The sequence below is a fragment of the Sapajus apella genome, unplaced genomic scaffold (assembly GCF_009761245.1).
Source record: "Sapajus apella isolate SASKATOON/1434 unplaced genomic scaffold, GSC_monkey_1.0 scaffold3, whole genome shotgun sequence".
In the NCBI taxonomy this organism is placed as follows: domain Eukaryota; kingdom Metazoa; phylum Chordata; class Mammalia; order Primates; family Cebidae; genus Sapajus; species Sapajus apella.
Genome location: NW_022436943.1, coordinates 44,303,322 through 44,328,785, shown reverse-complemented (window position 1 = coordinate 44,328,785; position 25,464 = coordinate 44,303,322). Strand labels below are relative to the sequence as shown.

Here is a 25,464-nt window from a genome sequence, read left to right as displayed (position 1 = left end):
GACCCCACTCTTTAGGAATTCATCTGAGCCTTTAAGTCTCCTTGATTAAAAGTGTGAGTCAGGGCCGACGCCTGTAATCCCAGCACTTTGGGAGGCCAAAGTAGGTGGATCACTTGAGGTTGGGAGTTTGAGACCAGCCTGACCAACGTGGAGAAACCCCGTCTCTACCAAAAATACAAAATTAGCCATGCCTATAATCCCAGTTCCTCCGGAGGCTGAGGCAAGAGAATCACTTGAACCCAGGAGGTGGAGGCTGCAAAGAGCCGAGATCGCACCATGCACTCTAGCCAGGGCAACAAGAGCAAACTCCGTCTCAAAAAAAAAAAAAAAAAAAAAAAAAAAAAAAAAAAAAAAAAGTGTGAGTCATTCTAAAAGGGTTAGAGAACGTTCAACGATGATACACATCAATGGGAATGTAATGTGTTCAATACGATTTATTTTCTCTCAACACCTTGCTGGGTTGGGTTTACTTCAGGAATGAACAGAACTATGTGTTTTGTTTTGTTTTGTGTTGTGTTGTGTGGAGAGAGGGTAGAGAGCAGTGGGGGAAGGCGACGTAACTAAGAAGGATGAAATATCTTGAGTGGAACATGAGACCTGCTTAGAGTTGGGGGAAAGCTTGAGAAGTTCATTAATAGAAGAGCTCAGGGCTGTTCAGGTGTGACATTGGATTATGTGGACATTTCTGGATTGGCCTGGGAAGGTAACTTAACCATTTTGATATTGTTACCCTGGAAAAATGTAACTTGAAATCTAAATAACTAACTTGCAAAGCAACTTTTGAATTACAACCCATTCCAACTGAGTTCTTAAGTGGGTGGTGGGGGAGGACTTCTTACATGGGAACTCAGGAAGAAAGAGAGATCCCCAGGTAGCATTTGGTGGGGCACTGGGAAATGAACAGAAAACAAAGATAGCACTGGGAAAACAAAGGTAGGTCTGAGGCTTAGAACACAGAATGAGTTACAGCTGTTAGAACATTTGTCCCTGGGGTCTGAGGCAGGCAGTGACCTGCTGAAAACCCCAGGCCAGCAGAGACACCTGTCCAGGGCCGGGTAGAGAACATTTCCTGCATTTAAGGACAGGAGGTTGTAGGTACTCGGGCTATGCTGACTCTTCATTCTGGAATCCTGGGACAGCATATTCCCTTTTCAACTCGTGGAGAGCCCGGGGCCTTGGTCTGAGTTTAGCTTCCTCCTGGGAACCCAGGTGGAAAGGAGAGACAGGTGAGAACTCCGCACAGGCCGCGAAGCCTGGGTTTGAGGAAGCAGAGGGAGGAGACTTGGATCTAGTTACAAGTGAGTTGTAAGACACAGGGGCAATTCAATCTACCGGCTGGGTGTGAAAGGGAAGGGGGCTCCGGAGGACCGAGTGAGGGCACCGAGGCGGGACGCACGCACCCGGCCAAGGTGGGATGTGGGCGCCCACGGAGTCGGGGAGCTGGGAAGAAACGGGGCTACGCTGGGCTGGGGAGAAGCGGGACTGGGAAGGCGCTCGGGAAGCTGTCGCCGCGACGGTCGTGCGCTCCGGGGACGGGGGCGGGAGGGCGGGCGGCGTGTGACCGCCGAGGCTGCGGCGGCTGGAACAGGTGTGCGGCCGCTGGGTGGTGGGTCCCCGCCCTTCGCCGCCAGCGCTCCTCCTCCCACGGACTCTCCCCGGCGCGGAGCTGCTCCGCGGCTCCCCACGGTTTGGGGTTTTGCAACTGGCAGTTGGCTTCTTTCCCCTCCCCTGTCTCGGTCTCTCCTTCTTCTTTTAGGTTGCTCCACCCCGCCCAGGATCAGGCGAGGGGGAACCAGCCTGACTGCGGCTGCCAACTCGCGCCGAGTGCGTCTGCGAACTCCCAGAGCGGAGTCCCGCGTGCCGCCTCCTCCCCGCGGGGCGCGCTCTCCTCGCTCTCCCGGGCCCCGCGTCCTCCCCCCCGGCCACCCTTCCCCACTTTTCCCCCCTTTTGCAATCACATGGCATTTTAAGAATGCCGGAAAGATGGCGGTAGCGGCGGCGGCGGCGGCGGCTGGGCCGGCTGGCGGGGGAGGCGGCCGGGCGCAGCGGAGCGGGCTGCTGGAAGTTTTGGTGCGGGATCGCTGGCACAAAGTTCTGGTGAACTTGAGCGAGGACGCCCTGGTTCTGAGCAGCGAGGAGGGCGCTGCGGCGTACAACGGCATCGGGACCGCCACCAATGGCTCGTTCTGCAGGGGCGCCGGGGCTGGGCACCCGGGCGCGGGCGGCGCGCAACCCCCGGACTCGCCCGCCGGGGTCCGCACCGCCTTCACCGACCTGCCGGAGCAGGTGCCCGAGTCCATCTCGAACCAGAAGCGCGGCGTGAAGGTGCTGAAGCAGGAGCTGGGCGGGCTGGGGATCAGCATCAAGGGGGGCAAGGAGAACAAGATGCCCATCCTCATCAGCAAGATCTTCAAGGGGCTGGCGGCGGACCAGACCCAAGCTCTGTACGTGGGCGACGCCATCCTGTCGGTGAACGGAGCCGACCTGCGGGACGCCACCCACGACGAGGCGGTGCAGGCGCTGAAGCGCGCGGGCAAGGAAGTGCTGCTGGAAGGTAAGGGGTTAACCGCGCGCCGGCCGCGCACTCACCTGCTCGACTCCCCACCCGCGGGCTCACACTCACACTCACCCTCGGCCACGTGCCGACACACCCCAGGGGGCCGGGTGGGTGTGGGGGGGGACGGCAGCGTAGAGTTTTGTCAACTTTTACCCACCTGGGGGCAACTTGTCTCCAGCCCTTAGTCGTTACAGGCTTTAACCCCGGAAGGGTGTATGGAAAAGCGAGGCCAGCAGGGTTTCCCAGCCGGATTGCCTGCCTGGTATACGTTGTTTCATTTTTATCTGCGGATAATCCTCGTAGAGTGTAGGGGCTGGGGTATGGAATCGAGAATAAAGGGTGGACTTAGACTATTCCTACACCCAACATTGCCAAGCGGGGCTACTGCGTAATTGCAACTCATAGTTTCTCCTTTGGCAAAATTTCCCACCCCAAAGCCTGGGTAACCCAGCAGAAGACGGTTGACTCATAAAGGGGCGCGAGAGAGGTGGCAATAACGTGAATGCTAAAACTCCAACCATCCTTCTGGACGTCTCCCCTGCAAATAGGAGACTAAGGTTCTGCCTGGGGAATTGTGTCAGTTTGGGGGAAATTCACTTTCCCTGCTGGGCATCTGGCGGGTCAGCCTGGATTCCAGGTTCGTCTGCGTGGAGAGCTGGTGTAGTGGTTTTTCTGGCTGCATTTTCCGGAGCTCTTTCTGAGTGGTGTGGAAACAACTTTGCATTTGTAAACAGTTTCCCCTGTGTGTGAGGAGCCTTGAAACTCTCTCTTTTGAGATATGATGTCTCCAATCCCCTAATGATTGAATGTGAGTAGAATAGGAACCGCCGTTTTGCACTCTTCGGGGCTACGTGGAGTTATGTAGGGGAGAAGGGCATTCGGTAGTAAACTGAATTCTCCCATCTGGCTACAGCTGCATTCTCACTTGTTTCTCTTCTCTTCAGTCCTTTGTATATACCTCTGTCGGCACTAATTATGTGCAATTATTTTATCTATTTACTCAGCCTAGCCTAACTATAGATTGAGGTATCTGGGGTCTTCTATTTAGTTGTGGGTCTCTCTTGCGCTTAGTTGCTCCATGAGGAGCATGCTGAGCAAATGAATACATGAACCCATAGCTATTGAAACAGACGATTTCAGATGAGACCTTGTCATATGGTGATTGATTTAAGCCCTAAACTAAGGATGTTAAGTCAATTTCCTGCTTACCTAGTTGTGGCACTGGTGTGTGAAACTGAGAAAGTTTCAAGTAAGGGTGCCAGCATTGCTAGTGTGTGACAGCTGATGCAACCCCCTGCTATGCCATAGCTCACCTCCTGGCCCACAATACAGAGAAGTCCTCCCCCACCAACCTTGTTTGTCTAGAGGATTTGTGATGTCTTTATAGTCAATTGCCACCCTGGATCCAGAAAGTGGAAAGCTATTTGCTTTAGCTTGATGATTAACATAACAGAAAAAAAGTTTTCTTGACTCAAGTGTGTGTTGGTTTGTGTGACATCGGGCAGGTGGGACCTGGGGCAAATGTTATTTGGACTATAAACTGCTGGGCACTTGCTCAATTTGCAATACTTAATGTAAATACCTAGATGGGGGCTGGGGTGGGGAGGAAGGCAGATCATTTTATTTTAGGCACCGTCTTTTAATGGGTCCCTTCTTTTCTTCATCTCCTTTCTTTCAATTTAATGAATAATGTCTTGGCAAAGAGGTAAAAAATCTCTCTCACCCCAAAAGAGGAAGAAATTTCTCTGCAATTGAAAATAAACTTAGAGAAACAAAAAATCAAGGAGTTTTGTGACTTTCTTAAAACAGAAACTGAAAAGTGAGTTTTGTAGAAACTTCTAACATTACATTATTCGAATGCTTTGTCATTTGTCACAAGCAGGACCTCTGGAGAAACCTTGTGGGTCTTGTAGATATGAACCTTCTTGGCTCAGTGTAGCAGCCTTATCCTCAGCCCAAGTTTTTCAAAATCAACTGCTAATAAGAGAAGCAGAGGCCATGCTCAGAACAGTCTCTTATTCTGAGCCAAAGTGTGCATTCTCAGTGCCATGGTAGTCATCAAATACCGTAAATCAAATATCACAATCCTGTCTTTTGTAGCTTAGCCTAATAAAGGGATTCCCAGTTGAAGGGGCTTATTAAGACCACCTCAAGAGTTTTTAAAACACATACCTACTTCTTCACATTCCGAAATGCAGTGTGGATTTCAGGGTTTCTATGTAAGAGAGGCTTTGAAAATGTAATCTAGTTGCAAGAGAGGACAAAGGGAGATGTTTTAAAGAAACGTTTATATAACAAGTGCACCTTTTTAACCTAGATTCCTTTTTTGTTTGTTTATTGGGGGAGTAGGTGGAGATTAGTACTCCAACCATCACCCATTTGCACCCCACTGCATGCCATGCGCCCCCTTGTGGAGAGTCACTACCTCTACCTGTGGAACACCCAGTAAAGAACCCCTGGAAAAGTTTCAATGCCTGCATTCCAGACCTAGATTCCCCCACAGAATTAACATAACCTCCCTGAGTCTCAGTGTCTTCATCTGCGAGATGGGAATAAAGAAATCTGCTGGACCTGCTTACTTTTCAGGGCTGCTGTATGGACGAACACGTTGAGAATGAAAGATGTGTATCAAATACCTGCTGCAAGTAGTTTTACAGTTCAAACGAAATGAACATGAAACTGTCCCTTCTCAAGGACAGCCCTATCTTCTTCCTTTACTGGAGTTTATATTTCTCATTTTTATAACACTTTCTTTTTGTACTATAGTGTAATGCTAGGAGACCATTCCTGTGGGACCACAGGAGTTTAATAGAATCTGGAGAAAGAGAATCATAGCAATAGCTAACATTTTTTGAGCACTTAATATGTGCCAGCCTTGCCTGTTACACTTAGAGTAACCCCCTGAGGCCAGTACTGTTGTTATTGTTCATTTTACTGATGAGGAAATTAAAGTTTACAGATATTAAAGTTTTTTTTGCATAAAGTAACATAGCGTCCAGGCAAGGAGGCTTACACCTGTAATCCCAGCACTGTGGGAGGCAGAGTGGGAAAATCATGGGGTCCTTAGTTCAAAACTGGCCTGGCCAACATGATGAAACCCTGTCTCTACTAAAAATACAAAATTTAGCCAGGCATGGTGCCACGTGCCTGTAATCCCAGCTACTGGGGAGGCTGAGGCAGGAGAATCGCTTGAACCCAGAAAGTGGAAGATGCAGTGAGCAGAGGTCATGCCACTGCACTCCAACCTGGGCAACAGAGCAAAACTCTGCCTTAAAAAATGTTTTTTAATAAAAATAAGTAATAAATAAAGTAACATATCCAGGAGGATTCCAAATCTATCTGACATAAAAGCTTATACTTTTAACTTCTAGGCAATACTGATGCTCTGAGCTTCCACTTGGAACTGTGTACTTGAACTAGTTGGAGTTACTGGGTTCAAAGCATTCTACCCCACTCCTCAAATACGCTGAAGTGCTGGGGAAAACTTGGCAGGAAACAGCAATTGTGTGGGCCACTCAAAAGGGATGTAGGGGAAGGAGGAGTGAGTCTTATAAAACTAATGCACCAAGTGTCTGCTGTGAAAATGAAGCTGCTGTAACATGGCCCATCCCTACCATGGTTAAACACATGTCCAGCAAGGAGGCTAAATGTAATCTAAACTTACATAGTGAATAAACTCTGCCCATTAAGCCGGTGTTTGGCCAACATTCATTAAAGTCAAGATCAGAAATCTTCACGCTGCAAGCTGATTTCTCATTTTTAGGAGTGGGAGCAGGGACTGCACATTCAGCCATGCAGGTATTGAACCCTGTAAGTCCAGCAACAGCATTCACATAGACCATAGTGTCAATGGCACCCTCTGGAGCTGGGCACAGTGTACCTGCACAAATGTCCTTGGCAGCTCTGGGATGGGGGTACAGAGGAGTTTTTTGTTCTTAGATTAATAGTAAAAAAGTAATTTGAAATAGGTCAACTTTTTGTAACTGAAGCTACAGGAAAATTAATTTATCCATAACTTTGTTGAGATCAAGAAGTTCAGAATGTTCTGGAAGATTCACGTTGGCGTGAGGAGGTGGGTGGACTCAATAATCCCTTAATACAAAAGGTCTTCTATGGAGCTGGTCTGGAAAAAGTGGAAACTCGAAGGAGAAAGTCAAGGACAGTTGTTGACATTAACCCTGCCCACTAGAGCTTCCCCTTCAGCAATGCTCCCCTGGAATGTTTGCCTGAGATGGTCTGAAGCCTCACTGTCACAGTCACTTTCTCCAGTGGTGGAAGTGGGAATGAATGATTGAGCAGGAAGATGGGAGCAAGTGAGGGCCAGTGAATTTCTGGAATAAAATATCGGGATTGGAAGAAAATTTGAATTTTAAGGGATCTTATTGTATTTAGGATGTACGGATTTTTAAAGAATACCCAATACCCTGGGATTCGAGTCTTGAAACCCAGGTTTTTATCTTCTACTAGCTTCACTTTTACAAGAAAATTTCATCTTTTTAGGACTTCGTTTCCATTACTGCAAAGCATAGGGAGCTGGATTAAGCCATCTCTAAACCTTATTCTGTCTTAAATCCTATATATTCAGACCCAGTGCACATTACTAATAACAAAATTTTAACACCCCTTTTATTATTGTAAAGTTAATCTCACAAATAACATAGCCTAACTCTAAGTTTAAACATCAATAGAATGTCCTAGTAGTACTATAAAAGAGAAATAAAATAAATTGTTTAAAAAAAAACACATTTCAATAGGTAAATGCATGGACACAACTACACCAGAGGTCATGATGAAAGAGCTAGGTGTTCACACCTTTATGTTAAATCGCTACCAATGCACAGCTGCACATGAGGAGGAGTACGGCTGTGTGGTATTATTTAGGAGCTAGACAAGCCTTTCACTGTGAAGGACTGCCCCAGGTGTTCCAGGATGTCTAGGTTCCCTGGCTTCCTTCACTAAATGCCAGCAGTGTGACACTCCTCCTGCACTTCATCCCTAAAAAGGCTTCATACATTTCTGAACTGCCACTGGGGAGGGAGGTATGGACCCTCCACCTTCTTGAGAACAAGTGTTCTGTAAGAATGCCAATTCTACCTCATCACTTTAGAGTGCCTAATCTTTTGCAAACTCTTTTTCCGAATGTAATGATAGCTAACACCTGCAAAATGTTGTACCACATGCTGTTTTAAGCATTTTACACAGATTAACTCACTGGATCCCAATGCTATTAGCATCCCTATTTTACAGACAAGAAAACTGAGGCAGAGACTTTAAGTCACTTGCCAAAAACACATCGTGAATAACTGCTGAGTCTTTGATTCAAGCTCAGGCCTTATAGCTGTTAATCCTCATAAACGGCCCTAGGAGATAAATAGATAAGGGATGTTTATACCCAGTTTGTTGAGTAGGAAAGTGAAACTCCAAATGTTGGAATGACTTGTCAGCATTGGTCCTCTATCTTCTTATCTGGTGTACTAGTTTTCTATTGCTGCAATGACAAATTTCTAGAAACCCTAGTAAATTAAAACAACACAGATTTATTACAGTTTTTGAAGTCAGAAGTCTGACATAGGTCTCACTGAACTAACATCATTAGCAAAGCTTTATTCCTTTCTGGATGTTAGGGGAAAATGCCTTTAAAAAAAAAAAAAATCTTTTCCAGAAGTCAAGTCCCTAGAGATCGCCCACACGCCTTGGTTATTGGTCCCATTCCATTTCTAAAGCCTGTGATGGCAGCCTAAATCCTTCTTACATCAAATTACTCCAGTCTCTTTTCTGCTTTCCTTTCATTTTTGAGGACCCTTGTGATTACTTTGGTCACTAACAAGTACACCAAGACAATTCTCTATTTTAATGTCATCTTATTAGCAACCTTAATTCCATCTTCAACCCTAATTCCCCTTTGTCATGTAAGGTAACATATTCACAGGATCTGGAGAAGACTAGGAGGTGGACATTTTTGGAGAGGGGGATGGACATTTTTCTGCCTACCAAATCAAGTTTGCTGAAGTTGTAATGATAAGAAATTTCCTTGGTAGTCATTAGATGATGAACCTCACCTTTATAAATAATCACTCCCTCTCTCATTGCAAGAGTTTCTCATTGATTTACATATTTCTCTTTTAACAAGTAATTTATTGTCTTTTATGTACTATACACTACCAGGACATTGCCCTCTAGAAGCAACATTCTATTGACAGATACAGATAAGTGCCATGCAGATACCTACAGGAGGGAGGAAAAATGGCCATATTATGGATATTATGAGATGCTGTGGTCGCCCGTGGGAAGGGTATCTGGTCTGTTCTTGGACAGGGCAGTATAGAAGGAAAATGTTTTCAGGCAGCCCGAAAAAGAGGTTGGGCCTCAACCATAGCTCAGTGTGGCTAAGAGGGCAGAATGTGATCTTAAGACTTGGCTGAGGGGCAAGAGTTGGGGGGGCGGGAAGTAGAGAATTGAGGACCAAGCCTTGTGGAGCTTATTACAGAATTGGATTTCAGATTGAGGGTGAAGTGTTTTAAGCAGGGAAATGTCATGCTCAGTTTTGCATTTAAGGAAGACAACCCTCTGGAGTAACATGAGGGTGGTAAGGCTCCAGTAAAATGGAAGTGCCAGAGAGTAGGTGGCTTCCCGCCCTCTCCCTACTCCCCTTTCCACACAGGAGCTGGAAATCAGATGACCTAACCCTTCATCAGGCCCATCCTGGTGTACACTTCACAAACGGAAGACACTGTGGGGTGGACACAAGGAAAGCAAAGAGGTATAAGGCATGGCTTCTGGTTTCAGGGAGCTTAAGTCATTGAGGACGGAGGGCATTTGAGGCTGATTGTGAAGTGTTTGAGATGGCGATGAGTGATACAAGTTAGCATTTGGCATAGTGCCTGGCACACATTAGGCTGTTAAAATGTGTTAGAAAAAAAATGCTAAAGGGTAGATGAATGGAAGGGTGGAAGGAAAGAGGAGGGAGTAAAGGGAGGGTGAGCGTGAAGGAGGGAAGGAAGGAAATGAAAGGGGAAGTGAGAAAGAAAAGAAGGAAGGAAGGGAGAGAAAGAATTGGAGGATTACTATTCTTATGAGTCCCATCATCCCCCACTCATACTACGGGACTGTGGTGGTAAACATTAGGCATGGTATAATGACAGTTGTATCTTGCTCTGTAGAGGAGTAAAGAGTGGCTTTGTAGACCTCAGAAACATTTAATGTAAGCCAGTGTTGAAAGATGGTTGACAAAAAAGGAGGCAGACCTGATTTCACAAGTTATAGAAAACGTAATTATCCTTTTAATGTTATACAGGTATTTATAACCACCTTTCTTTTGACCCCCTGTGGCTCAGGGACCGAAAAGTCTGAATACGTAAGAACACTTTCTACCTGAGGAGATGAAAACTGTCTGCTTAGATATTTTAATTGCTTCTTTTTTTCCCCCCCATTTATTTATTTTATTGCATTTTAGGTTTTGGGGTACACGTGAAGAACATGCAAAATTGTTGCATAGGTACACACGTGGCAGTGTGATTTGTTGCCTTCCTCCCCATCACCTACATCTGGCATTTCTCCCCTTGCTATCTCTCCCCAGCTTCCCACCCCCCACCATCCCTCCCCTATTTCCCCCCAACTGACCCCAGTGTGTAATGCTCCCCTCCCTGTGTCCATGTGTTCTCATTGTTCAACACCCGCCTATGAGTGAGAACATGCGGTGTTTGATCTTCTGCTCTTCTGTCAGTTTGCTGAGAATGATGGTTTCCAGGTTCATCCATGTCCCTACAAAGGACCCAAACTCATCGTTTTTGATGGCTGCATAATATTCCATGGTGTATATGTGCCACATTTTCCCTATCCAGTCTATCATCGATGGGCATTTGGGTTGGTTCCAGGTCTTTGCGATTGTAAACAGTGCTGCAATGAACATTCGTGTGCACGTGTCCTTATAGTAGAACGATTTGTAATCCTTTGGATATATACCCAGTAATGGGATTGCTGGGTCAAATGGAATTTCTATTTCTAGGTCCTTGAGGAATCGCCACACTGTCTTCCACAATGGTTGAACTAATTTACACTCCCACCAACAGTGCAAAAGTGTTCCTATTTCTCCACATCCTCTCCAGCATCTGTTGTCTCCAGATTTTTTAATGATCGCCATTCTAACTGGCGTGAGATGGTATCTCAATGTTGTTTTGATTTGCATTTCTCTGATGACCAGTGATGATGAGCATTTTTTCATATGTTTGTTGGCCTCACGTATGTCTTCTTTTGTAAAGTGTCTGTTCATATCCTTTGCCCACTTTTAATTGCTTCTTTTTTAAGTGTATGTAGCAGTGTGAGAATTCAGACCATTTTCCTTTGGTGAAGCTGATCAGAACAGCCCTTCAATTCCTTATTTCTGCTGTGGTTGGGTAATGCTCTTCATGTTCAGTGGTGCATTTTAGCAGTCACCCCATGGAGTGTGTATTAAAAATAACTCACTCCACATAGCTCCATATTTGTGAAAAGCATCTAGCTGAAGCTACCAGTGGTCTGTTAGCTGAAGGTAAATTATTCTGTGGTAGCTACTGGCCTACTAAGCGTTCCATTTCAAATGATGCACTTCAAAGCTGTTAATGTTTCCTAAAAGCCAGAAGTTCCCCTGCATTTATACCAAGTGTTTTATACACCAAACCTCATTACTCACTTCACTGGCCTTGACCTATAATGATGCTTGCCTCTCTAGCTCTGGCCTGCAGAGTTAAGACTTAAGACAAAAATATATAATACCCACCACAAAATCAGTGCCCTCACAGACATGTGCAAGTGAGCTCCATTCTCAAACTGAGATAACAAGATGATTCATAGTGATTATGATGGAAATTAAAATGATCCATACTTTTTAGCTCAGTACTTTTTAAAAACATGACTCCTTCTACCCGTGGTTTGAAGCATCATTCTTTGCACGTTGGTGAGTGTGGAAAGATCTGTCTAAACTGGTTGGTATCACTGCATTTCACATATCCTGTTTATTTGCATTGCTGTTCAAACTGCCATTGTTTCTTCCTGTCACAATTTTTTTTTTCTTTTTTTTTCTCAAAGCAGTTTAGTACAGTGGTTTAGAGGATGGGCGTTAGATTTACTCTACCTGGGCTTAAATTCCTATTCCATCTCTTTCTAACTGTGTGCAAATTATTTAACTACAAGTCTCCATTTCTTAATAAGTGACTTTCTTCTTTGTAGGTTTGTTCTGAGGAATAAAGGGATTATGTGTGTGAAGCAGTTAACTCATTGTCCGGAATATAGTAAGCAGTAAATTATATATCACATCTCATGCTTAGCTAAATATTATTTTCCAATAGGGTTCAATCGTATAAGTTATAGGGCTTAATCATCTATTATAGAAAGACATTTGGGGGTACAAGGAACAATTTGGGACTTGCCACGTAGGGAATGGATGGGTGTAAGGAATGACCAAGGCGAGGTTGTTTGCTTTGTTGGGGTGAGAGTTATGGTTCCACACGTGTGTATTTCGTTGATGATTTTTAAGCAGCATCAGATGTTTCCCATCAACCAGACCACAGTGTAGGCTGCTGTGGGTTTTGGTGGGCAAATACGAAATTTGTATTAAAATGCTTGTTGTGCAGAAACATGCAGGAAACTGTTTTGTAAAGGGAAAGCCAACACACAAGGATTTAACCTACACAGCAAAATTCAAACTTCTTTGAAAGTTTGAATTTTCAATTACTTCAATCTTCCAGTAATTATGGAAATGTGGAAATATTATTACCCAAGAAAGCCAAAATGTTTTTTATTGACTGTTAATTTATAAAACTTCTTTTGATAAATGTACATAAATGTAATAATATAATTGTTATTAAACCAACATTATACTTTAGTTTTTTATTCTACTATTTAGTCCTGTGCTTCATGGAATCCCAGAGGTCATCCCGTGGAAGATAGCTATCATTGTTTACGTACCTTTAAGAAACAGAAAACTGTCTTCAGTGTGGAGTCTAATAAGATACCTGCTTAAAGTTAGGACACCAAAGGGTTATCTCTTCAATGCAGGGAAAAATGAGAAATAGACCCATCACACAGAAAGGGAACATGCAACAAAGGAACTTGCAAGGCTCAAATCTGGTCCTGGTAGAAGGAAGGAAAAATATCTCCCCTGAGATTTTCAACTTACAATGTCATTGTGAATTTTTTAAAAAATGTTTTGGCAGATAATTTAATTTAAAGTGGTCTCAGGTGGGGAGGCCCCTGGAGGAATGATAGGAGCAGCTGTTAATACTCTCTGAAAGAACTCTGTTTCCATTCAGCTCTCCAGTGATTTTAAGATGTCAGAGATTTTCAGGCATATTCTCAAAATCAGAGATGATAAAATATGAAAAAGACAGTTCAAATTGATGGAATACGGTGTCTAATAGTCATACAATATTGTTAAAATAATGAATTTTTAAAATATGTGTAAGGTGAGATTTTGTTGGTAGATTGAAGCAAAATTTTCATTCCATTACAGGAATGAAATTAAATCCTTTCCTTCTAAAATAGAACAGTCTGGAGGGGAGACAGATGTAGAGTAAAAACTTACATATATATAAGTTACAAATAAATTTTCTAAAATAATAATAAATTATAAAGGAGTGAATGTTGCCACAGAACTTACAGAGTGACCAGAGCAGGCACTGTGGATATTTGAAATTGAATGGAATGTTTCACAGAATAGGTGACTTACGTAGTAGAGTTACATTCACAAAGTGAAACTTAAAATACAGGTAATTATTTGGCTCTTTGAGCCTTCCATTTCAAATACTTTCATCTGAAACTTTCTTTCATCTGCAATGAAAATCAAGGTTAATGATTTTTTTTCTTTCTTCCTTATAATATTCCTACATTTTCCTCTGTTCTTTACTTCATTTCGCGAATTTATCTAAATCAAAATAACATATGATTATAGCATTTCTTTGTGTGCCTTTCTCCACACCCTCTTCTGCCCAGAATATTAGACTATATATTTCACAGATATAAAACTTAGAGTATTAAAATGCATATACAAATATTAAAATATATATTCTAATATTTTAACCTATATTTGTATGAGATATATTTTAATATTCTAAGTAATATGATTATACTGCTTTTCCTTGATATATCAATTTTAGGCGTTATTGACTAAGTAAGGCTATGTTTATAAAATTACAACCATGACAGTATCAGTCCATTTTCTAGCCAAGTAATATCCATTATTAGGTTTCTTGGAGTTATTAACCACTTCTCTTTTTTTCTGTTTGCTTACTTTTGTGTACTTATTTTCTTTTGAATGCAACAATAGATTTATTAAATTTCCAGCAGTAATTTTACTTTTTAAATGTTCATGCATATCAACCAATCCACCCATTCTGTATATATATATATTTTTCCTGGAGCCCTGCTACTCTGGACGGGTCCCATCTAGGTCTGATGCATTACCATCCTCCCTGGGCCATCTTTGGCTTTCTCCTGTGTCTGTTTTCCTGGATCCATGGTTACCTTTTCTCTGAATTTTCTCCTAGTTTCGCTGGAGCACATTTTTCAGTAGCTTCCTGAGAAAGATATTTGGTAGGTAAATACCTGAAAATGTCTTTAATCTCTCACTGGGTAGATAATTTGAGTGTGATATCCTAAATTCGCTGTCACTTGCCTTCAGCATTTTCCAGCGTTGCTGGTGCGAAATCTTAAGCCATTTTCATTCCCTTTTAATAACCTTTTTTTAAATAATTGTCTAAGTTGTATAAAGTTGGCGTGAGGCTTTTGTTAATCTATTTGCTAAGCATGTGATGGACACTAATAAGCTAAAGCCATGATTCTTAAACTATGTGTGAAGGTGCCCTTGCATACATAGTGTGCCCCAATGAACTTGCAAGAATGCCAGGGAATGTTTTACAATTTCAAGGAAGACGTGGCAACATCTTTTGGACACCAAATAAACCATAACTTGAGTTTCAACATAAGATTGCTACATTCTTTCAACGATGTGATATCTTTTAAAACTGAGTTTTCTCCAGTAGCTGTGATATTTCAAAATATCATGAAAATTAGTATGGAACAGGAAATGAGAGTGGTAATATCTATTATGGTATAATTTCAAGGTTTGAAAAGTTACATAATGCCCAATAGGTGCTAAGTTTTTAGGACATAAATACTTACTGTTGTTTGGGTCTTATTACTTAATAAATAGACTTGTTGGGTATTTCTTTAGGCCCCGAGTGTGTCATGAAAAAATCACTAAGACACTAAGGGCACCATTTACCAAGAAGGTTGGGACTTCTGAACTGAAGACTCTTACACTACCTGCATGTGGAAATCCTATTAATTGAACACTGTACTCTCCATATTGGCCCACTAATAAACTGATTTTTGTTCTATCTTATTGTTTCTTCCTCCAATTGTCCTTCTTTATTTTTATTCATTTTTTTTCTTTCTGGCGAATTACTAGATTTTTGTCTACATCTCTCGTATTGATTTTTCATTCCATCTATGCTATCTCTAAGTTCCCAAATCATTTTCTTGTTCTTTGATTGTTCCTTTTTTATAAAGCATCCTCTTGTTGTTTTGTAGATATACTATCTTTGCTTGTGTCTCTGAGCATATTAATAATAGTTTTTTGAAGACTTGTTTGCACCAGTATTGACTCAGATGTCTCCAAGTTCCTTTCTCTCTACTTTGTATGCTATGCATATTTGATAATTTCATCTATTTTGAGGTTTGTTCCATCTTTGTGTACACCAAGAGACAGAATCTGAAATGAGAATCTAAGTGCAAAAAGTTTATTTGTGATGTAATTCTAGGAAATACTGGCAGTAAACTGCAGACACGAGACAGGGAAGGGAATGAACTATAAAGACCCTACTATTAGCTGCTCAGTCCCTCTAGGGCTTGGCGTGTCCCACCTGAAAGTGAGTGAGAAAACCAGTAAAATGGATTTACCAACTCTCCAATCATCTTTGCCTTAAGGGTTGCTTCTAAGGCATTAACACCGTGGCAAATCTGGCCAGCATCTCTATAAGGGTTGTGTGTACTCCCAACAAAAAGATGCCCTCAGGGAGATAACTGAAGGTATTTTCTGTAAGCAACCTTCGGCCTGTGGGTTTGAATGCAGAGGAGACATAACATGCTAATGTTAGGCTTCATCATAATCACATTCCTTAATCTAAAAGAATTCAGAGGAAATCATAGTGGAAGGTGCATTGCACATAGCCCTAGACACATTTTCATCTCAAAGCTTTTATAAGAAGCTGATTAAGACACGATCAAGATTGAATATATTATCCTTGGGAAGACTTGCAAGACAATATTTTGGGCCACCTATATCAGATTTTTAAAAATTTCTTGGAATGCCTGGCTAGCAGAGTGTTTGTGGTACAGCCAGTTGCCGATTGCACATTTCCTTTGAGTAGAATATGTACAAGTTAGATTCATTGAACTGAACGGGGGTATTGCGTACATCAAGGTTTCTCAACCTCAGAGCTGGTGACATTTTGGATCAGATAATTCTTTACTGTGGAAGCTGTCCTTTGTATTATAGGATGTTTAGCAGCATCTCTAGCCTCTACTCACTAGATGCAAGTAGCATTATCTTTTTCTAGTTAAAAAAAAAATCTTTAGACTTTGACAAGTGTTTTCTGGAGGGCAAAAGAGTCCCCAATTGAGAGGCAGTGGTGTACAGCCTATGGCTGTGGTTCTCAAATTTGGCCACATATTATGGACACTTGGGAAGCTTTTAAAACCCTCATGATTGGATTCTTTCCTAAGAGGTCCTGATTTTAATAGTCTAGGGCCGCGGAAGGTTTAAAAGTTCCCCAAGTGATTTTAATCTAGAATCAAGTCTAGTCATTAACTGCAGGGCAGCAAAACTTGTTGAGTGTAAGACAATTGGATATGGTGGGGCCTGTGTTAAATTGGGCATCTAGCTGCCAGATAGAAGAGATTTTCTGTTCTTATGGATTTATTTATCTTTATCTGTGCTTTGTAGCAAACATAAAACATTTTAGCACGCCTCTCTTTTAATAGTATTATTCTTGTGTGACAAGAGAACTTTCGAGTCGCAGAGTGAAGATCATAACTAGGTGTGGAATAAAGTGGACAGACCAGCTTGGCAACCTTGTGCAATCACTGCACCTGCCTGACCTCGATTTTTTCATTGATAACAAGAAGATAGTAATGACACTTTCTTTATAGGGCTGATGTAACAATAATGCAGAACTTAGTGCATATCTGGCCCATAGAGGTCAGGACGTGTTGACTCTTATTAGGAACTGTTTGTCTTCCTCCGCTTGAATGTATGCTCCTAAGAGAAGAGAACAGGTCTTATCCATCTTAAAACTTCAGCGAACTGAGCACAATTATTAACCTATTGACAATTGTCTGTTCATCATTAGCGAAGGCCTTCACACAGAAGGATTTGGACAAAAAAAAAAAAAAAGGAAAACAAGTTCCTTTGTTTAGTGATATTTACTGGCTGTAAAATAATGTACATTAGTTTGGGTTAACAACTACTCCAAAATGTTGCCAGGTCATGGGCTTTTGCTATATCAACCCCTGATTGAATATCAACCCCTGAATAACAAAGGCATATGTGCTATCTATCTTGAGCCTCACTTCTAAACTAGAAAAATAAAATTTTGAAATGGATTTACTGCTTTTCAAATATTATAAACTTTAAAATTTTTATATGGGTACACTTTATTTAAAATTTTAACATATCACAGGATCAGTATTTCTCGTTTTGTTAGAAAATGTATTCTCTGCAAACTTATCTTTGCCTCAGATATGAAATAACAGGAGACCATGTTTTTGTATGGTATGTTTATCAATCTGTATTTATCAGGGAAAAAAATAAATATGTTTCTACAGCTATTCCAAACATTGAATTGTATATCCTTTGGAAATGCCTGTAGGCCTGGGAGAACTATCTGAAAGAAACTTTTTAAAGAAGAAATCTCAGAAAATGTTTTGTAAAATTCCATTCACAGTTACTGTATTTTTAAAAAATGTATACCTCTTTATATATTAACATTCGTGTGCATATAATGTAAAACACGCACACAAAATATACTTTGGGAAGGTTGAAAGTTTCTCTGTTATGGTTGTATAGAAAGAGCATACATATAAAACATACATAACACTATATGACAGATGAGTGTCCAAACAGTAAATGCCAAATGAGTGTCCAAATAGTAAATGCTGTACACAAAGACTGAGGGAAGAATACTGAGACTTAGGAACGGGAAGGAATGCTCCCTTGCAGAGCCAGGGCCAAAGTGGATGCAAAATAATTCATTCCTGTCTGCCACTGCCTATTTTCATGCTGTGTGAAAACAGCATGCTTGCCCTGCAAAGCAGCTTAATATAAGTCTCCTCACCAGCCCTTTCACACCAGGTTGGAATAGTTAGACTCTCAGGGACACATCCCAGGCACTGGGAACCTCCCATTTCAAATGCACTTTCTTTCAGTTTTTAACTCCAGACCTGTATTATTGATTTCTGGGTCTCCTCTCCAGGCTTTCAACTTTTGCATTTTTAAGCCCTTTTTTTGGGTTGACTGTGTCACCCCAAAATTTATAGGTTGAAGTTCTAACCCCCAGTACCTCGGGATGTGATATTTGGAGATAGTGTCTTTATAGACCGTAATCAAGTGTGTTAGTCTATTCTTGCACTACTATAAACAGATACCTGAAACTGGGTAATTTATAAAGAAATGAGCTTTAATTGGCTCGTGATTTTATAGGCTGTACAGGAACCCTGGCTGGGGAGGCCTTGGGAAACTCACAATTATGGCAGAAAGAGAAGGAGAAGCAGGCATGTCTTACATGGTGGCAGGGGAGAGAGAGAAAGGGGGGCGGGGGGGGCTCACCCTATTATTGTCATAACTAAATCAATTGTAGGATTTTTATTCCTTCCATAGTATAAAAAATGTTATCACTCTTGATCTATATTAAAAAATAAGCTGAGGCATATTTTATCATTGAGAGGGACACTGTGAGCTAGTCACATTTATAAAAGTTCTTTCATGTGCTTTCAAATAACAAGTATGAATATTTCAAAAACTCAATAATTTTGAGGGGTTTTGGCAGCAACATTAAAATTCAGATTCATTCTTTAATTGTCAATGTGTTCTAGAATCTTGTGTTAAATAAATAGGATTTTTTAAATCACCTTAGGAAAACCTGTATTTGACTAGTTAAAATAATGTAGAGTTTTAAGTTTAATAGGCTGCTGATCTGCTGTTACACAACTCCTTGGACTCTAACCATCCAAATCTTATAATTCCAGTTCTCAGAAATGCAGGACACTAGAAGAAAAAAAGATTTTGAGCTGGAGCTGGTTTCTTGAATGGAACACTTCATAGATTGTACCCTGATAGATCACATTTGGGAACAGCATCTCTTCACGGGCAGCCTGTGTCCTCTCTCTTAGATCTCAACTTGCTTTATCTCTTTAGCAGCATGATTAGAAGTGGTTACTACAACTGCTGTGGAAAAATCCACCAGGAGGTTATCGCATTTAATGTTTCAGAAAACTTGCTTTTGAAGGCGATAACAGTATTTCTTAATCACTGTGCCTTTGGGCAAGCACAGATGTGTTGCACGCCGTTAAATCACTCTCTGCTTAGGACGTAATGTTGTTCTTTGAAAGTATTTGGTTCTCCTTCTACCTTTCTTTCCCCTCAGTCTCTCCTTATGCCAAAGAAGGCACATTTCCCAGACTTACTCTCTGCACCCAGCAAGGTATTCCTTCAGAAATCCTGAGTGATTTTTTTTTTAACTCATTCCATCCCAGTTGCATCTCCAAGCTCATGATACATGTTGCTTAATCATTTCAGGTCTGCACAGATTGAGCACCTCCTAGTATGGAATCGTAGAGTAGACCCCAGAGATAGAAACATATCAACAAACCACCAACACACAGACCTATAGAGAGGCCACCACGTTTTCTTTTCTTCCAATAGAGTTTGCCTTGAATTACAGTCAGGGAGAATCATAGTGTAATCAACACTTCAATCCTAATAACAAAAAAAGGTGGCTTGAAATTGTATTTCAGTCAGTATTGATTCCATTAAAAGTATGAGTCTTGAAAGGGAAATGATGGAGAAGCAGAGGACTTCTTATGTGAGTCAGCTACTGTACAACCAGCTACCTTTTCATAAAATAAAACCTCAAACCTTTGGTATACTGTCAAAACCTGCTACGATTTTACCTTCAACCCGGTTTTCCAATTTCCCAGGTTAACGTGACACTTTAGCTAAATTATCCTACCTACCTTCTAAAAACACTAAAATATAGGACTTGGCATAACGCTTGGCTAGCAGCAGGAAATTAGTTTATATTTGGAGAAGAATAAATGAATGAGTGAATATGAATGTGTTTCTTCTGCCATTGCCATTAAAAAATATTTAAAAGCTTTAGGGGTACAAGAAGATTTTTGTTCTATGGATCAATTTTATAGTAGCGAAGTCTGGAATTTCAGTGAGCCCACCACCCAAGTAGTGTACGCTGTACCCAATAGATAGGTTTTCATCACTTACCTCCACTCACCCTCCTCTTTTCTAAGTCTCCAATATGCATTATATCTCTCCATACGCGTTTATGTGCCCGTAGCTTAGCTCCGACTTGTGAGAACATGCAGTATTTAGCCTTCAATTCTTGAGTTACTTCACTTAGAATAATGGCCTCTCGTTTCATCCAAGTTGTTGCAAATTACATTGTTTTGTTTTTTTTTATAGCTGAGTGGTATTCCATGGTGTGTGTGTGTGTCTGTGTGTACTTCTTTACTACTCTTATATGTATGAGTGGTACCTACTCATCAGTTGATGAGCATTTCAGTTGTTTCCATATCTTTGTAATTGTGAATCATGCTGTGATTAATATACCCATGCAGGTGTCATTTTAATATAGCTATTTTTTTCCTTTGGGTAAATAGTAGTGGAATTGCTAAATTGCTGGATCTAATGGTAGATCTACTTTGAGAAATCTGCATACTGTTTTCCATAAAGGTGTACTAATTTACATTCCCACCAGCAGTGAATAAGTATTCCATTTTCATGATATCCACACCGCCATCTATTGTGGGTTTTTTGTTTTGTTTTGTTTTTACTTTTTAATGTTTATTCTGATTGGGGTAAGGTAGTATCTTATTGTAATTTTAATTTGCATTTCCCTGATGATTGATATTGAGCATTTTTTCATGTTTGTTGGAATTTTTATATCTTCTTTTGAGAAATTCATGATTTCAAACATTCATGATATTTGCCCACCTCTTAATGAGATTATTTGGTTTTATTCTTGCTGATTTGTATGAGTTCCTTGTAGATTCTGGATGTTAGTCCTTTGTTAGATGCATAATTTGCAAATATTTTCTCCCATACTGTTAAGTTGTCTGTGTGCTCTGATGAGTATTTCTTTTGCTGTGGAGAAGTTTTTCAGTTTAACTAGGTCCGGTTTACTTAGTATAGTTCTATTTGCCTTAGAGGCTTTAGTCATAAATTCTTTGCCTAGGCCAATGTCCAGAAGAGTTTTTCCTAGATTTTCTTCTAGAGTTGTTATGGTTTCAGGTCTTAGATTGAAGTCTTTGATCCATTTTGAGTTAATTTTTGTATATGGTAAGAAATAGGATCCAGGTTCATTCTTCTACATGTGGCCATTCAATTTTCCTAGTGCTATTTATTGTGTCCTTTTCCCAATTTATGTTTTTGTATCCTTTGTCAAAGATCAGTTGGTTGTATTTGAGTTTATTTATGGTTTATCTACTCTATTCCAATGGTCTGTGTGTCTACTTTCATACCAACACCATGCTGTTTTGGTTACTATAGCATTGAGTATAATTTGAAGTCAGGTAATACAATGCCTCCAATTTGTTCTTTTTGCTTAGGATTGCCTTAGGTATTCAGGCTCTTTTCAAGTTCCATAGGAATCTGAGGATTATTTTTTCAAATTATGTAAAAAATGATGTTGGCATTTTGATGGAAATTGAATTGAATCTGTAGATTGCTTTGAGCAACATGTCCATTTTCATGATACTGATTCTTCCAATCAATGAGCACGAGATGTATTTCCATTTGTTTGTGTGATCTATCATTTCTTTCTGCATTGTTTTCTAGTTATCCTCATAGATATCTTTTCCCTCCTTGGTTAAGTAAATTACTAAATATTTAATTTTTTTGTTGCTATTGTAAAAGGGAATGTGTTCTTGATTTTATTCTCATCTTGGTTGTTGTTAGTGTGTAGCAATGCTGCTGATTTGTATACACTGGTTTGATAACCTGAGACTTTACTGAATTAATTTATCAGATCTAGGAATCTCTGGAAGGAGTTATTAGGGATTTCTACTTATAATATTATATCACAGACAAACAGAAAATTTGACTTCCTTTTTTTCAATTTGGATGCCTTTTATTTCTTTCTCTTCCCCGATTGCTCTGTCTAGGATTTCTGGTATTATGTTGAATAGAAGTGGTGAAAGTGGGCATTCTTGTCTTGTTCCAGTTCTTAAGGGCAATACTTTCAATTTTTTCCCATTCAGTATGATGTTGGTTGTGGGTTTGTCTTATATGGATTTCATTATTTTGAGGTATGTTCCTTGTATGTCTAGTTTTTTGATGGTTTATATCATAGAGGGATGCTGGATTTTATTGAATGCTTTTTCTGTGTCTATTGAGATGTTCCTATGGCTTTTATTTTTAATTGTTTATGTGATAAATCCCATCTATTGACTTGCATATGTTGAACATGCCTCTCCATCCCTCGGATGAAACCCACTTGATCATTGTGAATTACTTTTTTTGATGTGCTGTTGGATTTGGTTTGCTAGGATTTTCTTGAGGATTTTTGTATCTATATTAATCAAATGCATTGGTCTGTAGCTTTCTTTTTTTATTTTTTTTTTGTTATATTATTTCCTGGCTTTGGTATTGGTGATACTGGCTTCATAGAATGAGTTAGGAAGGATTCTCTCCTTCTCAATCTTTGGAGGAGTTTCAGTAGAATTGGTACCAATTATCCTTTGAATGTCTAGTAGAATTTGACTGAGAATCTGTCTGACCTTGGGCTTTTTTTGTTGTTGGCAGTGGTTTTGTTTCGTTTTTTAAATTACTGATTCAATCTTACTGATTTTTATTGATCTGTTCAGGGTTTCTATTTCTTCCTGATTCAAATCAGCAGGGGGGTTATATGTTTTCAGAAAATTATCCAATTTCTCTAGATTTTATTGTTTGTGTGCATAGACTGTTCATAGTAGTCTCAAATGATCTTTTGTATTTTTGTAATGTCAGTTGTAATGTCTCCATTTTCCTTTCTAATTGAGCTTATTTGAATTTTTTCTCTTCCTGATTAATCTAGCAAGTGGCTTTTCAATTTTGTTAATCTTTTCAAAAAAACCAGTTTTTTGTTTCACTGATTTTTTTTTCTTTTGGTTTCAGTTTCATTTGATTCTGCTCTGATCCTTTTTATTTTTTTTTTACCTGCTAGCTTTGGGTTTGGTTTGTTCTTTTTTTTCTAGTTCCTTGAATCTTGACATTAGATTATCAGTTTTTGATCCTTCAGACTCGCAGATATAGGCGTTAAGTGCTATAAACTTTCTTCTTAGCATGGTTTTTGCTATATCCCAGAGTTTTTGATAACTTGTGCCACTGTGATCAGTCATTTTGGAAAAGTCTTAAATTTCCGTCTGTATTTTGTTAACACAAAAATCATCCTGGAACAGATTTGCTTAATCACTATGTATTTTTATGGCTTGAAGGAATTGATTTCTAATTTTATTCTGCTGTGCTCTGAGAAGATACTTGATACTGTTTCAATAACTTAAAATTTATTGAGACTTGTTTTGTGGCCTATCACATGGTCTATCTTTGAGAATGTTTTGTGTGCTGATGAGAAGAATGTGTATTCTGAAGTTCTTGGATAGAATGTTCTGTGAGGGTCTTTTAGATCTATATGTTCTAGAGTACAGTTTAAGTCCATTGTTTCTTTGTTGATTTTCTGCCTTAGTGATCTGTCTAGTGCTGTCAGTGGAGTTGAAGTCCCCCATTATTACTGAGCTGCTGACTATTTCTTTTCCTATATCTAATAGTAACTGCTTTATCAATCCGGGAGGTCCAGCATTAGCTGCATATGTATTTAGAATTGCTACATCTTCTTGTTGAATTGATCATTTTATCATTATGTAATGACCTACTTTGTCTTTCCTTTTGCTGTTTTTGCTTTAACATCTGTGTTATCTGATGTAAGAATTGCTACTACTGCTTGCTTTTGCCTTCCATTTGAATAAAATATGCTTTTCTACCCCCTTATCTTGGGTCTATAAGAATTCTCACATGTTAGCTGTATCTCTTGAAGACAGCAGATATTTGGTTTATGAGTTTTTTAATCAGCTATGCCAATCTATATATCTTAATTGGATGATTTAGACCATTTACATTCAACAGTAATATGGAGATATGAATGTGAATGACTATTCCAGTCATCGTGTTGTTACCTAGTGACCTTATTTTCTTACTTGTCTTATTATTTTATAAACACTGTTAATTTTAAGCTTTCAGGAGTGTCTATTCCAATATGCAACAGCCTTTTGTTGCAAGATGTAGAACTCCTTTTAGCATTTCTTGTAGGGCTGGTCTAGTGTTGACAAATTCTCCCAGCATTTGCTTATCTAAGAAAGACTTTATTTCTTCTTCATTTATGAAATTTAGTTTTGCTGAATACAAAATTCTTGGCTGACAGTTATTCTAATTAAGGAGACTAAAGATAGGACCCCAGTCCCTCCTACATGTCGTTTCTACTCAGCAGGCTCCTGTTAGTCTGATAGATTTTTCTTTACAGGTTACCTGATGCTTTTGTCTCACTGCTGTTAGAATTCTTTGTTTCTGGTTGAGTTTAGATAGTCTGATGGCTATATGTCTTGATGATTTTCTTTGTGTAATGAATCTTCCAGGAATTATTTGAGCATTTTTTCTTTAGATGTCTAAATCTCTAGCAAGGCCAGGGAAGTTTTCCTTCATTATTTCCTCAAATAGGTTTCCCTAACTTTTGCTTTTTGTTCTCTTCAGGAACACCTATGATTCATCGGTTTGGCCATTTTACAAAATCCTATATTTTATTCATTTCTCTTAATCTTTTTTCTTTTTCATTTTAGTCTGACTGGGTTAATTTAAAAGCCTTGTCTTCAGGCTCTGAAATTCTTCCACTTGATCTAGTCTATTGTTAAAGCTTTCCACTGCATTTTATAATTCCCTAAATGTGTCTTCCATTTCCAGTCATTCTGATGGTTTTTCTTTAAAATATGTATCTCTTTAAAATTTATTTCATTCGTATCCTGAGTTGTTTTTGAAATGTACTTATACTGCTTTTTACCTTTCTCCTGTATCTTTATTAGTGACTTAATAATCCACCTTTTGAATTTTTCATCTAGTATTTCAAAGATTGCATTTGGGTTTCGATCTACTGCTGTAGAGTTAGTGTACTCTTCTGAGGGTAATAGAGAACCCTGTTTTATTCATATTGCCTGTATTATTTTTCTCATTTTTTCTTTATTAGGTAGACTATTTTATCTAATTATTTTAAAATTTATTTTTGATTCAATTAAAAAATTTTTTTCTGGTGAATGTGACTTTAATGTTTATAGTTTATTGTCACCTAGCTTCGGCTCTGGGTGTTTTCCATGGTGAATACTTTGTATGAGTTTCTTGTTTATAGAAAATCTTTGTGTAATGGCTTTCTCAGATGCTAGTTGTAGCAGTGATGGGCTGGGTATATGAGCAGGTTCACCATCTCCTTTTGGGCTGAAATAGCAGGTCTCATGAAGCTTACCTATTCCCCAGTTGTATGCATTTTAAAAAAATGTTTTTTCCCTATTACTTTCTTCACTGGGTTGAGCAGTTTATGCTTCAGGTGAATGGGAGATGGCTATGG

General features: G+C 39.9%; 1 protein-coding gene across 3 annotated transcripts in view; it reads left to right on the top strand.

The window, feature by feature from the left end:
• Window positions 1–981: 981 nt before the first annotated feature.
• SNTB1 (syntrophin beta 1) overlaps window positions 982–25,464 on the top strand; it is a 278,639-nt gene continuing 254,156 nt past the window's right edge. Inside the window, exons 1-2 of one of the 3 annotated variants that reach the window (XM_032252745.1) lie at window positions 982–1,226; window positions 1,757–2,554. In XM_032252745.1, coding sequence (XP_032108636.1) covers window positions 1,984–2,554 — 571 coding nt within the window. In that variant the 5' untranslated portion in view covers window positions 982–1,226; window positions 1,757–1,983. Of the gene's footprint in view, window positions 1,227–1,625; window positions 2,555–25,464 lie in introns of those variants that run through there. The other 2 variants (XR_004261087.1, XM_032252736.1) reach the window with 2 other exon arrangements.